The 16,686-nt window shown below is 42.3% G+C and overlaps 1 protein-coding gene and 1 long non-coding RNA gene across 2 annotated transcripts; one reads left to right on the forward strand and one right to left on the reverse strand.

Annotated features, from left to right (window-relative positions):
• Nucleotides 1-353: 353 nt before the first annotated feature.
• LOC116755637 lies at nucleotides 354-11,372 on the forward strand. Its single transcript, XR_004350414.1, has 3 exons — nucleotides 354-674; nucleotides 1,766-1,893; nucleotides 10,029-11,372. It is a non-coding gene; the product is annotated as an uncharacterized LOC116755637 (long non-coding RNA).
• Nucleotides 10,856-14,292, reverse strand: CDKN2B (cyclin dependent kinase inhibitor 2B). The gene is made up of 2 exons (XM_032635386.1): nucleotides 13,827-14,292; nucleotides 10,856-11,153 (listed from the first exon to the last, which is right to left on the reverse strand). Exons 1-2 carry the CDS (start codon nucleotides 13,959-13,961, stop codon nucleotides 10,893-10,895), a joined length of 396 nt encoding a protein of 131 aa, XP_032491277.1. The 5' UTR covers nucleotides 13,962-14,292; the 3' UTR covers nucleotides 10,856-10,892.
• Nucleotides 14,293-16,686: the final 2,394 nt, after the last annotated feature.

Raw genomic sequence — 16,686 nt, forward strand, 5'->3', positions numbered from 1 at the left:
ACTGAGACCCACGCGCCGCCCCCAGCCCATCCCCGCCCCGCACGCGCGCACCCGCCTTCCCTGCGCGCGCCCGCTCGCCCCCCACCTCCTCAGAGCCCAGAACCGTTCTGCGCCCAGCGCGCGCGGGAAAGGCGGGCTGAGGCGCCTGGAGGCGCGCGCGCGGGCAGCTAGCGTCCTAGGTTCCTCTCCCTCCCGCCCACCTCCTCTTTCCCGCCCTGTCCGCGCCCCCCCCCCCGCCCGCGCCGCCACCTTCCCACCCTCCGCGCGGGCGCCCCACGCGGTGACAGCTCAAGGTCCTGACGCCACAACGCATCTCCAGGCAGCCCGCCCCCTCGCAACATCCGTCACCTGACCCTGCCATATCAGGAACCGCCGCGGTCCAGCTCGCGTCCCTGCTTCCCTGTCCCCCTTCCTTTATTCCTCGCTCCCCACGCTGGGGATTCTTCCTTTCTCCAAACCGGATTATTTAAAAGAGAAAAAGAAAGAAAAAAAAAAGCAAATTTATCTCATGGGTCTATCCGCCATTCAGGAGGCTGGATGTCAGTTTTTAAAGAAATGGCGCTATACTCCACTTCTCGATTTGGGAAACGAGCGAAATTAAAGGAAACTGCTGCGACATCTGGACACTGCGTGGCGCTGGCGCCGCTGGAGCGGCGGGCCCCGCGCCGGACCAGGTAGGCGGAGCCGAACCCCAACCCCTGCTGGATCGGCGCGCCCCTTCCCCTGCCTGCTCCCGCGTTGCGGAGGGCTCTGGGCTAGGCCGGCAGTCCATTCACCAGGCAATTTTTATTTTCGGTTTTAACATCCCGCTCCGAGAAGCATCTGAACGCTTCTTCCTCTTTCCTCCTGCCGCGGTGCTCCCCTCCCCCACGGCTGCTCCCCGCTCTCCCGTTGTCCCCGCGTCCACTGGTCGTTCCTCCCGCAGCCTCCTCCTCCTCCTTCCGCCCGGCGCTCCGACACCCTTCCCTCTTGCTGCCTGACTCTTCAGCGTGGTCCCTTTCCTCTCTCCTCCCCTCCTCCCTCTTCCCCCTCTTTGCTTACACATCACTGACCCTTTCTTTCTGGATACCCCCCGCCCCCCCGCGCTGCTGGGGTCCACTCGGCACAGGAAAAGCGGGGGAAGGAAAGGGAAGAGCCGCATAAAGGAGGGGTGAGTCGAGGACACCGAGGCGGCCTGAGGACACGCAGGAGCCGGGTTCCAGAGCGCAGACTGACGGGTTCCGGCTGTCGGGCTGGATGGAGCTTTGGCGCTGGTTCGCCGGCTCCCCCGAAGGCGAGTGGTCGAGCCCAGGACGCCCCTTTCAGGCGGGCGGTGCTGACCCAATGCCCCAACTTCCCAGGCCTGAAGTCAGTCTCGATGGGCCGAGAGCCTCGCGGGCTGGAGGCGCGGCCTGGCCGGCCCGGCGTGTAAGAGAGGATGTGGGACTAGGCCCAGCCTTCGGAGCCTGAAAGGTGGCCCGCCTCGAAGTGGCTTCTTTTACTTGTGGCCGAGCCAACTGGCCGAGCTGCAGGAGTGGCTCCGTAGCGAGACAGACGCCAAGCCTCTCACTATCTGGAGGAGGCAAGTGAGGCTTGGATGGTGCAAGCCACCGTACTGTAACTGAGAGACCTGGTCCAGCGGCACGCAGGCTGCTTCCACTTCCCGTCCCTCACCTCCGCACAGGATGTAGCCTCCTGACCCGCCGGCTGAAGTGAGACTTAGGGACCAGGCTTAAATAGCCACTCTAAATAACTTTTACAAATGCACCTCTCCCCTCTCCTGTAGGACTCCCTCAGAATTTACGGAACATCCAGGCTCCATGCTGAGGCTGCTTGCCGCTCCCCTGTGACAGAATGAATGCGCTTTCTGGCTCTTCACAAGGCTAGCTCCTACTCCTTCAGGGCGCTTCTCAGGTATATCCGCCCCCCCCCGCCCCCCTCAGAGACTCTTCCTCCAGGCACCGTATTTTTTTTCCCCTAAAGCACTTACCATACAGAAGTTATCATTAGTAATTGTTTACTTGTTTGTCTGTCAGTAGTTAGTATGTAAACTCCGTGGAAGGCCGGTCTTGCTCTGTCTTGCACCACACCTATGATTCCCCTCCTCCACCACCACCCCCAAAATAAACCTCATAGGAGAGAGATGGACTAGTAAAAACATACAATTATAGTGAGGGGATTTCATTTTATGGCAAACAGAAGAGGGGTACTTTAGGAGGTGGGGGATCAGAGAAAGCATCCTAGAGGGGAAATGCTGCCCAGTTTCAGCACAGTATCATTTAAGGATTCTGGAGAAGTGGAAGAGAGAAGGGTTTCCTGGACCCAGGCAGAGTTACTAGCTGTGGCAGTAAACCATGGTGCGGGAGGGTGAGAAAACCTGTATTACACATTTCTTGAAATTATTAGTCAGGGTTCTCTAGAGACAAAACCAATTGTGTGTGTGTGTGTGTGCGTGCGCACACGCGCTTGTATGATTTATTTTAAGGAATTGGCTTACCCAGTTGTGGGGCTGGCAAGTCTGAAGTCTGCAAGACAAGTAGGCAGGCTGGAGACCCATGGAGGAGTTGATGTTGCAGTTTTGAGTCAGAAGGCAGCCTGGAGACAGAATTCTTTCTTCCTTGGGCAACCTCTTTTCACTTAAGGCCTTCAACTAATTGGATGAGGCCCACACAGATTATGGAGGATAATCTGCTTTATTTAAAGTCTATGGATTTAAATGTTAATTATATCTAAAAAATACCTTTACAGCAATAACTTGACTGGTGTTTGACCAAACAATTGGGTACCACAGCCTAGCCAAGTTGACACATAAAATTAAACCTCACATTATCCTATTATGCCTGAAAGGTCTGCTGAGCCTCAGTTTCCCAACCAAGTTTACATTCTGTGATCTTTCTGTATTGATTGGGCCTGTATAGCTTAACCTATAACCATTTCCTCTCCGCCCAAACTTGTTCTGGGGATAAGGGTAGTTACCCACTTCAGAGGAATGCCATTTGAGTAAGAGCACTGAGTAAGATGACTATACAGTAAGCTCTGTGTTCAATGAATATAAAATTTAAAACTTAAACTTAAATTCCATCTTGGTTTTCCCCTGCTACCCAACACCTGTGTTTTGTTAGTTGTGGTATGCAGGGGAATTCTATCTAATTTTAATATTAGACTAAGCAAAATACAATTATGAAGATGAATCTTTAGCAACACAACTAATTTGTGGCATTCCAAACACGTTTGGAATTCCAGATGACTTTGGCTTTGTGTTCTTCAAGAAGAGTATGATCGAGAGCTGATCAGTGTTATTTGTGCACACTTTCACTTGTATTACTTATCCTCACAGCGGCTCTTTGAATTTGGGATTACTACCCTACTTTACAGGTGAGAAGACTGAGACCTAGAGGCACTCAAATCTTAGATACTTTATAGCCAGCAAGTGTCAGGGCTGGAATCATTAAGAAGGTCTTTGGACTGAAAGCCTTGTGCCCTTTCTATTGTGCTAAACAGAGTCAATAGGAAGTGAAATATTGATGGGTCATTTTTGCAGAAAGAGGATCATTGAATGTCAGAGCTTTTATTTGCTCTCTTCCTTTGGCCTAAAAACTGACTTGGCAGCTGAGTTTTTGAATGGAGGAAAATTATTTTCTATTTTTTAAAATGATTTTCTATTTTGGATCAGCAAATTCATCCCACAGGCAGAGATAGGAGAGGGCATTTTACTAATACCTTGTCTGTGCCATGCCACCCAACTACCCTCTAGCTGTGATGTCCTAGGACACCAGCTTTTTCCCTCAGGTATCTCTTGATTATCAAAATTCTGTGAGAAACTTCCCTAATATTGCACATGCTCAAACTACAAACCCCAAAGGTATAAGACACAAAACACTAGAAGATTTTAAAACTATTATTTGAACACATATAAAATATTAACTTCTAGAATATATAAATACATAAATGAGTAAAAAAACAACCCAGTAGAAAAGTTAGCAAATAATATAATGGGCAGTTTAGAGTAGAGGATATTCAAATAGTCAAATGGTTAAAAAATTATGAAAATATATTCAATTTTACTGGTTAGTAAAGAAATGTAACAAAAACACTGACATATACCTACAGGTGTGGCAAAAATAAAAAGAGTGATAACATTGGCAAAGTTGTCAGAAAACAATCTTCTTACATACTATTGTAACTTGGTACATTCATTTTGGAAGGCAACTTTACAGTATTTATTAAAACTGTATGTGCATATACATACCCTTTGACTCAGCAATTCCACTGAGTTTATGTATGCAAATATACACATACATAAATAGATGTATGGAAATATGTATACTTTTATGTAGTGTGTATATATGTATGGAAAAAAATACATATTACATATGCATGTATATATGTATTACCCTTTGACTCAGCAGTTCCACTCCTATAACTCATCTAAGTATGAAAAGTATATATGCACATATACGTGTATATATATTAATGAAGATATACACATACACACATATATATACACACATAAGTATGGAAAGATTTTACACACACATATGTGCAGACATATATGGTATGTGTGTGTTTGTGTGAGAAAAAAAGAGACAGATGTACCTTTAGCCTCAGCAATATCACTTCTATAAATTGATACAGATTGCTCATACAAGGATGAAAAAAAGTTTCTTTATAGCAGCATATGTAGTAGCAAAAAATAAGGAAATAATTTTTATGTTTGTTAATAAGAGACTGGTTTTAAAAAATTTGGGTTTATCCATAAAATACAAAACTATGCAGCTATACAAAAAATGAAGTGCATCTTTATTTCCTAATGCAAGTTGTCAAAGATGTACTATCAAAAAAAAAAAAAAACAAGTTGCAGAATGGTTTCCTAAATGTGTGTGTTGGGGCAGGGCTGTTTACAATTATGTGTACCTATATTTCTGGGAAGTTGATTAAAAGTTTTCAAAAATAGTGGTTACTCCTAGATAGTGAGAATGGTGGATAGGGAGGTTTCAGGAGATATTAATTCTGTTTACTTTCTGTACTGTTTGAAAGTTTAATCATGAACAAGAATTTTAGAGTAACAACTATGGAAATTTTTGGCTCCAAAACTAGAGATTCTAATTTTGTAGTCCTGAAGTTGGTCAGTGAATTCAAAATTTAGAACATGAATGATTGAGAGCCAGAGTTGAGAACAACTTCCCTATATGTTGGTCTCAAATGACTGATGGGGACAGCACCACCATTGTACAGACATAATAAATACCTGAGGGTGAATGTAAAATGAAATGTCATGTAATTTTTCCCTAGAAAGGGGATGACATTAAATTCTTCTGTTCAAGGTGGGATTTAAACAGACCAAAAGGCTCCTGCAGCTCTGGAATGGATCCATATATGATATCTCTAACTGTCCAAGGCAGTCTAGACATTAGAGAGTAGTAGAGGATGACAAAATATTTTAGGCAAGTTTATAGCTTATAACTCTAAGGTGGCATATTGGGAGCAGATATAGGAGACTGTACAGGGTACTGCTGTGCCCTAGGAAAGGTGATAGAGCTTAGTATTCATAACCCACAGAATGAGAAGCCATTGGATATAAATATTTCCAACATTCACCCTTCAGAAGAAAACTCTGTGTGTTGTCATAATCTGTTGACCTATCTGTGGCTTTGTGAACAGAAAAAATGTTTACTGTTTTATGTTTATATATTATCTCTTATAAACATATTATAAAATACATAATGACACACACTGAAATTATTTACAACTTAATTTGATAAGGAAAACAAAATGCAATTATTTATACTATGAGATGAGTGAAAACTGAAGAACAATGAATAACCTTTACCTATCTGGTTTAGGACTATACTGAAAGCCACCCAAACAGCAGACACTCATGACTGGTTCTGACTCCCACTCTTATCCACAGCTCAGTAACTATTATCTGGTCAGAAGAAAGTGGAATTCTCAGGGAGACCCAGTTTTCAGCTAAGGCAAGGAGATGAAGAAATTTGTAAAGTGAGAAGAAGGTAGAGTGGCGTTTGGTTAAAATGCAATGGAGACCCTGAGGTCACACAAGAAAGGGTTCAAAGGAAGTAGCACCAATCCTTTCATAATATAGAGTATTCCAAAGAGGAGATAGACAAATAGATTATGCATTTTGGGAGAAGGCCAAATTTGAAAGGGAAATGAGCCATGGTTTAATTACTGTAATTGGTCTTAAAGTTTTCACTTTAACTCTGTTGTAAAACATTTTATGTGCCAGCACTGACTCTATAGATCTACTGGAGGTCTAATGTCAGGGGCTTCTGAATGAGAAGGGCATTAACAGGTGTTTGGGGTTCCTTTGTAAATTTCCAATAAAACGTAGATGTCTGTGAGACAGTCTGTGTATCATCTTCATAGTTTTTTTCCCCCAGAAAAATCTTTGGTTTATATTGATTTCAAACTTCAAATTATATAATACAAGTCAGCCATTTCAGGAGGGCAGAGAATGAGATGAAAAGAAAGTAACAAAAGGAATAGAAGGAGGAGAGGCATGGTGGTGTTTTATGGAAGATGGATCAGTAGTTTAACAGAATTAATCAAATAAAACCAAAACAAACTGCTTATGGTCTACACACTGGTGGGGCTTGTGAAATATTCCCAGGCCTGAAATAATGGGAAACTGCTCATTCCCTCCTGTCTTGATTTTCTATAAAACTTTTCTCAGGATCACCTTTTACAAATGGTAGGAGTCCTTTTTGGCCTCTTGAATTCCTTACTCAGACTTTAATAGCATTCCTTGCATAAAGGAAACAAATACTTTATAGAAATGGTAACTTGTATATATCACCCCTTTGTTAATTATGTAATACAGGAAATTCTGCTTTGAAGCCAGTGCTACTAATGAAATAATATGTAACTGGCATGGATTACATATTAATCACAGTAATATAAATCAACATGTATTGATATTGAGGTGATACAGAGCTCTTCCCTGACCAGCTGGTTCCTACTATCATCCAGGTAACATTTAGGGACCTAAAACTTCATGGAATCCAATGGAAACAAACCAGAAAGAACGGACCTTTAGAAATGGGTCTGTAAACTCCACAGCAGCTATTTACAGAGAGTTATTCATCTTCTAATGACTTTTCTACATATTTTAGCATTCTCGTGCCTTTGCACTTTCTATTCCTTCCAATGCCCCCAACATTTTATCTTGGTTACAACTCCTATACCAACCTCATTTAGGTCAGTATCACTTGTTATATGTTTACTTAATAAACACTGTTTCTTTCAGAGCATTTACATTAGTTTGTAAACACCTACTTCAGCATTATTTTAATAAATTTATTGGGTCTACCTGCTTATCTCACTTAAAGAAGTGAATTCTTTTGGTGGCTATGAGTCACATGAGAGAAATGCAAAATGCAACAGAAAAAAAATCAGAGGTAAGACAAAGTAAGAAAGAGCTTAAAATTAAACTACATATTTATTTTGCAAAGCATCTTTTCTGTGCTAGTTTCCACAAACTTGTTGGTAACTTCTCAACTAACTGGTGGAGGTGGTGCTTATGGAGATCCCCCACCCCTCAAGGCTCCAGAATTTTAAAATGCATCTCTTCTCTCTATTCCTTTATATAGCTTTTCTTGGCTCAGACAAGCAAAGTGGCAAAATCATTACTAATAAAATATAAGACCCCATTACAGTCATGTATGCAACAAACTTATAAAGCGATAAAACTTTAGTGATGGTAGGGAGCTTAAAAGTAATCTAGTCCAACTCCCATCTTTTATAGATGAGGAAATTGGGGCTAATCATGTCACATGATTTGGTAGGTCATATATTGAATTAGTTGAAGAACTAATACCAGAACCCAGGTTTTCTACCTTCCAATCAAGTCCTAATTAATCTCTGCTTCATTCCCTCTTTCTTCCCTGGGATTATAAATAGAACAGGAGAAGATATTGAAAGTATTGTGATTCAACTCTTGTTGCTCCTTCAAGTAATTTTTAAAATTAAAATGTTCTTATTTTCTTACTTATTTCTCCCCGTTTCCATCTTTTTAAGCTTGGTAATTGAACACTGTGAAATTATGCCAACCTAAAATTTATTTTTCAAGTTTTCACAAGATAATGAAATAGTTTGTTGATAGTGAAAACTTAGTAGTCATGTCAGATTTTGGTTATGATTAGCTGCTGACATAAATACCAAAGCAGACTTCTTAGTCTGCTAAGAAGATGACTGTAGATGACACCAGCTTTTGCATTTGTTTCAGAAGGCAGTCCACAAGAGTGCTTCCAAGATTATTTCTATCATTTTTGAAGATGACTACTTCTACTTGCTCTTTTCTCTTTTCTTTTCTTTTGGTAGAGTGGCAACGTCTTGAACGTTGGAAAAATTACACCCTATCATAAAAATAATCAGCCTCTGATAAAGCATAAAAGGAAAATAAGCATTTCTTTTGTTTTTTTAAAAAATAATTGATACTTGCAGAGGTGGTAAAAAAAATCCCTATTCACTACTACATATTAACACACAAGTAGTTTGTTTTTAACGTTTCCCATAAAAGGAAGGACAATATAGAATCTCAATGTGGTTGGTCTAAGTTAAATTAGTTTTATTTATTTGCTGAAGGTCAGTTACCTAGCTTCATAAAATGAACTAATTTGGTCCTGGACACCATATTCATATTGCTTTTGTCATAATATAGAAATAAAATATAATAAAGCATTCCTATGAACACACTTTCCCAAAGCCATTTGGAACTGTATGGATCTTGAGCTCTCTGTTTGAATCTATTTTTCATTCCTTATATCTGAAATTACTAATTTTAGCCATTAGAACACAGGAAATTTTAAATAGATTTTGCTTTCATAGTAAATCATCCTTGTTTTCTCATCCATTCACTCGGCTGAAAAAGGAAATATAAAAATGAGGCCAAATGAATACATTATTGAATTCTGAATTTATTTCACTTCCAGATCTTGCAATGAAGGTCAGGTAGTAAGATGTGTACAAACCTTGGTAATATTTTAGATTTAGATACAGAAATTAACATGTATATTTTTCTGTAATTGTAAAATAGAGCCAGAAGCAGGGCTCATGTATATAGAGCTATATTTGCTTGCATGTATCCTTCAAAGTGAAATCTTAAACAGATATAACAGTATATACTTCTTGTGCTGCTGATAAAACACATTGACCAAATCTGCCTACCAGGTGGATTTGAAATCTGAATTTACTTTTACATGTATTCATAAATTACTATTTCAGTGCAACCACGTGGTACTTGATTTTCCAATAATGTATGATGTTTTGGTTTTGCCAAATATATATATATATTTGCCAAATATATATATATTTGCCAAATATATATATTATATATATATAATATATATATGGCTGTGGATCTCACAGAACCCTATAGTACCCAACCACATTTTCTTGATTTAGTTTCCCTTAATATCAGGTTGTCATCAGATTCCACAATTTCTTTAAATTAGGAATGGAATCATGTTTTAAGCCAAAATCTTGGAGTCCAATCTCAATTTTTTTACATTAAAACAGTGAAATATCAGTTATTCCAATGCTGTAATGTATCAAGCAACACTGGAAATTAAATCCCCAGACAGTACACCTTTAGTTTGTTCAGCAGATATTAAGACATTCCGCGAGCCATCATCATATATTTTCAACAGTTTTATATTCAATCTACTCTTTTAGCAACGCTTTGGGAAATATCCCGAGATAATTTACTGGGTAAGTGCATGGATCTTCTAAAATACATTTGTAATATTTCATTGTTTGACCCCCTGAGACTGTAGTAAAGGAAACAGAAAATTTAACAGAGAAATAAATAGGTTAAGGATCAAAGTAATCTGGGCGTTGCTACTGTGCCATAGCTTCGTGTAAAAGCTGTAGTTCTTCCTCACCTCTTTCCCAAGGGCCACGAGTTACTTTGTTATTTAAAGTCTCCGTAAGTAAGACTGCTATTGAAGAACCACCCAGAAGTACAAAATATCACGAAATCTTTTCAAGTGGCAATTTACAGGGGGCTCTCTGTATCCTACCGTTCATAGATTAAACAAATCGTTACAGTTAACGGCCTACCTACAGTTGCTCTCGGTACAATCCCCGACTTCAGCCTGTGCGCGGACTGCTGGAACGCCGCAAGAATCTCGCCTTGATTTAACAACAGCAAACGAGCGCCCCTTTCGGAGAGCTGTTCAGAACCACCTTGCCCTGGGGACTTTAGAATAAGCAGGCAAGTTCGAGGTGGCTTCCGGGTCCTCTCTTCTCCGTCAGATATATCCGGTGTAGCTGGGCGCGAGTCCCCAAGGCTTCCAGTATGGAGCGTTTTGCACGTGACCTGCTCTGCTCCGTGCAGCTTGTAAAGAAAGAGCCCACGACGACCGTCATCATTGCTTGGTCCTCCGTCTTCAGCTTTGCCCTCATATCCCCAGGGCCTAACGCCTGAAGTAGGGGCTTAAAGGGGGGGGGGTCCTTCAAGGTCGATGGGGCGAACGTTATCACCTGTCTTCCCACCCGAATGCCAGTCACCGCCGCCTCCCACTCCGCCCCAGCATCTTTTGTGTGAAGATTCGCAGCGCTTGGGTTCCTTCGCGGATTTCGTCATGTGCCACTTTTCGCCAGAAAACCCTGAAAAATAAACCTGGGAAATCCACATTCGGCTCCTAAATCTCGCTGGAAATCCATTTGCCCCACCCCTCTGCGTTTCACTTCACGGTGAGTGTCGAGGGCTGCATCCAGAGAAAAAAAGAGAAAAAAAATTTCTTCCCGGTCTGCCCCTCCTTCCCTGCGGGGAATCAGGTCGCCCAGGAAGACTTCCGCCGCTCCACGTTTGCAGACCTCATTGAACTAAGTTGGGGTGAGGAACTGGAGAGTAAAGAAAAATCGTTTGGGGCGGCTGTGTGCAAGCGCCATCAGTCTCCCTCGGCTGTGCGCAGGTAGCGGGCGACGTCGCGGTGGCCGCGCTCCTCAGCCAGGTCCACGGGCAGGCGGCCCCAAGCGTCGCGCACGTCCAGCCGCGCCCCGGCTCGGTGCAGCGCCACCAACGTGTCCAGGAAGCCCTCCCGGGCGGCGTCGTGCACGGGTCGGGTGAGGGTGGCGGGGTCCGCGCAGTTGGGGTCCGCACCGTGGAGCAGCAGCAGCTCGGCCACGCGGGCGCTGCCCATCATCATGACCTGCCGGAGAGAGCAGAGCGGTCAGGACCGGGGTGGGGGCAGGTAGAGTCTTCTCAAAGAAATACCTATTCATGATCCAGAGACTCTTACAAGCCTCAGGAGTCTAGTTAAGCTTCATTTGCTGACGCAATACCATCCCCCCCCCACCCCCGGCCCCATCCCCAATTATACTCTACTCAGCCCTAATTAGTTCCATTTTATTCTCCAAACGTGGGAAGACAAGAAAGAGCTGATGATAAACTGCTTATCGCCGTTGTGGGAGATTTCTTTAAAATTTCCATTGAAACAGGGGAGTCTATTTTGTTAAATGATTTATGGGCGGAGTTAAGACTTTTAAAGTCTTAATTATTTTCCTTTTTCTTTTCTCTACCCCAGCCATAATCCCAGTCTACAAAATTTACTAGGCAGTCAGCTGATATATTTATTTTAGAAGTTAGAGCAGTGCTTTAGGAGAGAAAATAAGAAACAACTAAGTCTAAAACAAGGTTTACTTTGTTTAGTTCTTGCAGTAAATTCCCTGTGGAAGACGTTTGCTTTTCACTGTTATATGTCTCTGCTCATAAAGGGAATACAGTCCCACAACTGGAGCCGAAATTGGAGATAAAAGGGAAAAAGTAAAGTCATGCATAATTTTATAAGATGATGAAAACAAATTGTTTTTAATGAATGGTTCACTTCTAATATTTAACATTATAAAGGCTAACGTTTAGAGGATAATATATTTGAGGTAATGTAAAATAAACACTATATTTACATTGTACAGGATTTTATAATGTTGAATAGTAAACATTTCGCTATCTAAAAAAGAGCTTGGATCTTAGCAGTCACATCAGAGCAATGCATAATTTAGAAAAAGGATGTTTTGGAGCAGTAATCCTATAGTATCCATTTGTGTACATGTACATTATGCAAGTATTTACTTTCTCATTTTAACAATAAAACAAAATGTTTTAATGTTTATCCATTCAAGTTTCCGATTTCCATTATTTTATTTTTTTAAACATCTTTATTGGAGTATAATTGCTTTACAATGGTGTGTTAGTTTCTGCTTTATAACAAAATGAGTCAGCTATATATATACATATATCCCCATATCTCCTCCTTCTTTCGTCTCTCTCCCACCCTCCCTATCCCACCCCTCTAGGTGGTCACAAAGCACCAAAGCACCGAGCTGATCTCCCTGTGCTATGCGGCTGCTTCCCACTAGCTATCTATTTTACATTTGGTAGTGTATATATGTCCATGCCACTCTTTCACTTCGTCCCAGCTTCCCCTTCCCCCTCCCCGTGTCCTCAAGTCCATTCTCTGCATCTGCGTCTTTATTCCTGTCCTGCCCCTACGTTCTTCAGAACCATTTTTTTTTAGATTCCATATATAATAAAATAATTTTTGATAATTAAATATACAAAATGTTGTTATATGTTCTTGTGAGTTTATGTTTTAAAATGTACCACGGAATCAAAAGATAGTATGCAAAATTTTTTTGTTTGTTTCATGGATATTAAAAACATCTATTTCCTCCCTTAGAAACCATGATATCATTTCTATTAGTGAAGTAAAGGGCATTTCATACATAGAGAAGAGGCGGAAAAGTGGTTCTTAATATCTCAGAATATGGTGAATTAAAAACGACAAACCTCTTTCTACAATTAATATAATTTGAAGTCTTTAAGAGCTACTTTACATATTGTTGCTGCTTTAAACAATCCGTCATTTCTTCCAGTATTTTCTATGAATTCAAAATGAATGAATACATATTTTCTTTAAAATCTACACAATTATCAAGATTCCTTAATAACGGCTTGGTTCTGGAAGGTGATTGTGAGGTGAATACTAAATATGACCATAATAGTCAACAATAAAACACAAAACATTACCTTATATTTTAAAGAAATTAAAAAATATATTTAGCACTAATTAAAGTGGGATTAATAGTTAAACATATTGAATAAATGAATTTTAACAATGAAGAGACTATTTATGAAGGCCCTTTGCCATTTAACAAAGCTGCAGCAATGCTTATGTAATCCAAGCATTCAGTATAACTAAATAAAAATATATAGAAGCACATTTTTTTCTTATGTAACACTCAAGAGACACTGCTTACATAAAAGGAATTAAGTATTGTGGTTGAGGAATCCTGTCTTTTTTCTTTGTATTCAATTCGCCTGTATGAGGAAAGAATACAAAATTTCACATCACAGCTTAAAGATTCAGGGTGATTTTTTTTCATGTACTGTGATTTTGTATGATTCCTTAAATTCAGTCCAAATTGTGTACCTTGTAATTTAATTATCTCTATCGTTGAAAGTTGATCGCTGTTTGTTGAAAGACAAACAGATAAGACAAAACAGGTCTCCTCCCCAAATAACCTCTCCTCTTCCCCTTTCCTCTCCAGTTGAACCTATCCCTTGCATCTCTTATGAAATGGGAGAGGGGATATTGGTCTTTTCCCCCCCATTAAAAAGAAAACCAAACAAGTAGTGGGGTTTCCAATACCTTTCTTTAAAATTTTTTGTGGGTGAAAACCTGCTTTACACCTGAGCTGAATACTAGAGCAAGAGAGACAGAGGTCTAAGTCGGTGGAGATCTCAGTCCCCAGCCGCTTCCCACGGAGGCCGCGGTGCCGTGTTTGTGCGCCCCCTGACGGCGAGGCCCGGGGCCCCCAGCTACCTGGATCGGGCACCTCCCGAAGCGGTTGAGTCTGTTGGGATCAGCACCGGCTTCCAGGAGCTGCCGCACGGCCTCCACTTGCCCCCGCGCCGCGGCGTTGGAAAGGGCCGCATCACCGCCGCCACCACTGAGCATGCCCTTGTCCTCCTCGATCACTTCGCAGCCCCCAGGCGCAAAGTGTCCCGGATAATCCACCGCTGGCCGTGAGCTTCACAACACGCCCCACCCCTCCTTCCCACCTCGCCCTAGCGGGCTCTCCCCATTCGGAAAGAGCTCGGTTCAGCTTCAGTCCCCTTTCGCCGTCCTTCTGCGGCTTGGGGGGGTCCGTCCAATGGCCGAAAGGCCTGTAGTTAAGCCGGGCTTTTCCCGGATGGCTCCCAGGAAAAGGCTCCTCGCGCAGCCGCAACGTCGCGCGAATCCACTCTGGCCGCAGAGTGCGGGCGCGCTGCAGCGTCCTCACCGCCGAGCTACACTCTGCCGGAGTGGAGAGCCGGCAGGGACTGAGTTCGTTTCCAGCTGGGCAGTCGGGCTGGGTGCTTCCCACCTCCTTAGGCTCCGCCCCCTGTTTGTTCGGGCATGTCCCACTGTGCTGGCTGAGAGGCCTGGCAGGTAGCTGACGTTAGAGCCGCGAGGGTAGGGGCCAGGAAGAGCAACCCAGAAGGTGCCCGGCCGCACACGCCAGACACCGCACAGCGGAGCCCGCTGCGCAACTCGCTGCGGGGTGTCCAGCAATCCTAGGCTAAGTTTTTTGGAAAGGTCGAATCAGTGCACTCAGCTCTTAATCACCTCCCTCCAGCAGGCGGAGCAGAGGATTTCTATTCCTTCCGTCCCGGGCCAGCTGGTTTCACTAGGAGAAGTTAGTCGCTCCCTGTGTAATCAAAAGGCTGAGAGAAAGGCATTTAAAATAACCTCGTCTCTCTTAAGATGTCTTAAAGTGACAGCTCTGTACCTGTCATGCTGGTGAAATTCATCCCCAGGCGGTACTTGAACTTCACTAGCTTCACGTCTTGCATCAACCTTAGCAATTTTTGGGGGGGGGGGATCTTCCTACTTGAATGAGCCAAAAATCAGTCTAAGTGAAAAATCCTGAGAATGCTGCTTTGAATGTACTTTTTATTCTTTTCATCTTTGAATTATGGATACAATCCTAAAACAAAACAAAACAAGAAAAACGAAAAAACAACTCTCACACACAGCTAGTTTGAGATTGAGAGTTATAGCTTGGTACCTCACTTAAAAATATAAATATATATTTTAAGAATCTGAGATCCCAGTTTCATGATATTTGAACAACCTATTTTTCTTTGCACTCTTACCTATTTAAACCCACCTCAGCAAGTATTTGATTTCCATTTATCATAGGTAATAAAGGAAATTATGCAGTAATAATGAAACATAATAAAACAGGGATGTGGTTCTGGACCTGTCATTAAACAGGTTGTCATTAAACTGTCATTAAACCCACTTCGAAGATTTAAAGGCCAAGTGCTTTGCTTTTCTTCCTAATCTTTTTAAGTGAGTTTGTATTAACATATGCATTGTTTTTTTTTTTTTTTTTTTTTTTTTTTTGCGGGTGTGGGCCTCTCACTGTTGTGGCCTCTCCCTTGAGGAGCACAGTCTCCGGACACGCAGGCTCAGCAGCCATGGCTCACAGGCCCAGCCGCTCCGCGGCATGTGGGATCCTCCCGGACCGGGGCACGAACCCGTGTCCCCTGCATCGGCAGGCGGACTCTCAACCACTGCGCCACCAGGGAAGCCCATGCGTTGCTTTTAAGGTTTAAAAAAATTACAGGTGATGCTCTACTGAAATAGGAAGAGAACCACAAGTTATGTATCTGTTGCCTGAAAACTTTGGTGAGCAGTTCTCATGCTCCTAACATTTAACAGCTCTTATCTATAACATCATTTTTGGTTTAGAGTACTGAGAAACGCAATCTTAAAGTGAGGGCAATTGCTTGGTTACTCACAAATGAGAGACTCCACGTGTTTCTTCTAGCATATCTTAGCTTGGATTCCCCTCCTCCCAATCCACTGTAGAATAAAGAAGAGCTCTTTACAGACAGGGTAGGGGGTGGCATGGAAGTGGTGATTATGGCTAAAGATTTGCTGACTGAGCCTCAACAGAGTGGAAATTAACCTGGATGGGGAAGGGAAGGGGGCAGCATTAATAACAATTTTTCTCTCTCTTACCACACCACATTTCTTAGTTTTCAGGTTCTTAATTCCTCTACCTTTCACTCTTTTTTTTTAAACATCTTTATTGGAGTATAATTGCTTTACAATGGTGTGTTAGTTTCTGCTTTATAACAAAGTGAATCAGTTATACATATACATATGTCCCCATATCTCTTCCCTCTACCTTTCACTCTTATTTGAACCTCCACTCTTATCTAGCAAAAAACTGTCTTTTTATTTGTTGATGATTATTCTATTATGGTCTGGCCAGAAGAATAGAAATCTACTGCTGGGTGAAAAGCATGGATGAGCTGTTTTCATCTAGTCTTAGAGGCCAGTTCCCATGCACAGTGTATTGGGGATTACAGGTGTGCCAGTTGAACGGGAGAAGGAAGAGAAAAGATGGACGGTAGGAAGCCAGGGTCTTTGAAATAAATGGCATTGCTTCTTTGCCAGTTACCTGGAGGGGCTGAGTCACTAGACTGATATTGGTGGGTGTGGTGGCAAATGGGCTCAGTCAAGAATATCTTCATCAGAACAGCCTGATCACTCTGAAATTTAGTGCACAGCCAAATGCAACAAGGCAGGCTGCCTTTTAAAGGAGTATTGTTGGATCTGCCCTCTAATGGATTCAGTAATTAAATTTAGTTCAACAAAACTTAGTTCAGCATATCCTATAACACAG

The sequence above is a fragment of the Phocoena sinus genome, chromosome 6 (genome assembly GCF_008692025.1).
Source record: "Phocoena sinus isolate mPhoSin1 chromosome 6, mPhoSin1.pri, whole genome shotgun sequence".
Classification (NCBI taxonomy): domain Eukaryota; kingdom Metazoa; phylum Chordata; class Mammalia; order Artiodactyla; family Phocoenidae; genus Phocoena; species Phocoena sinus.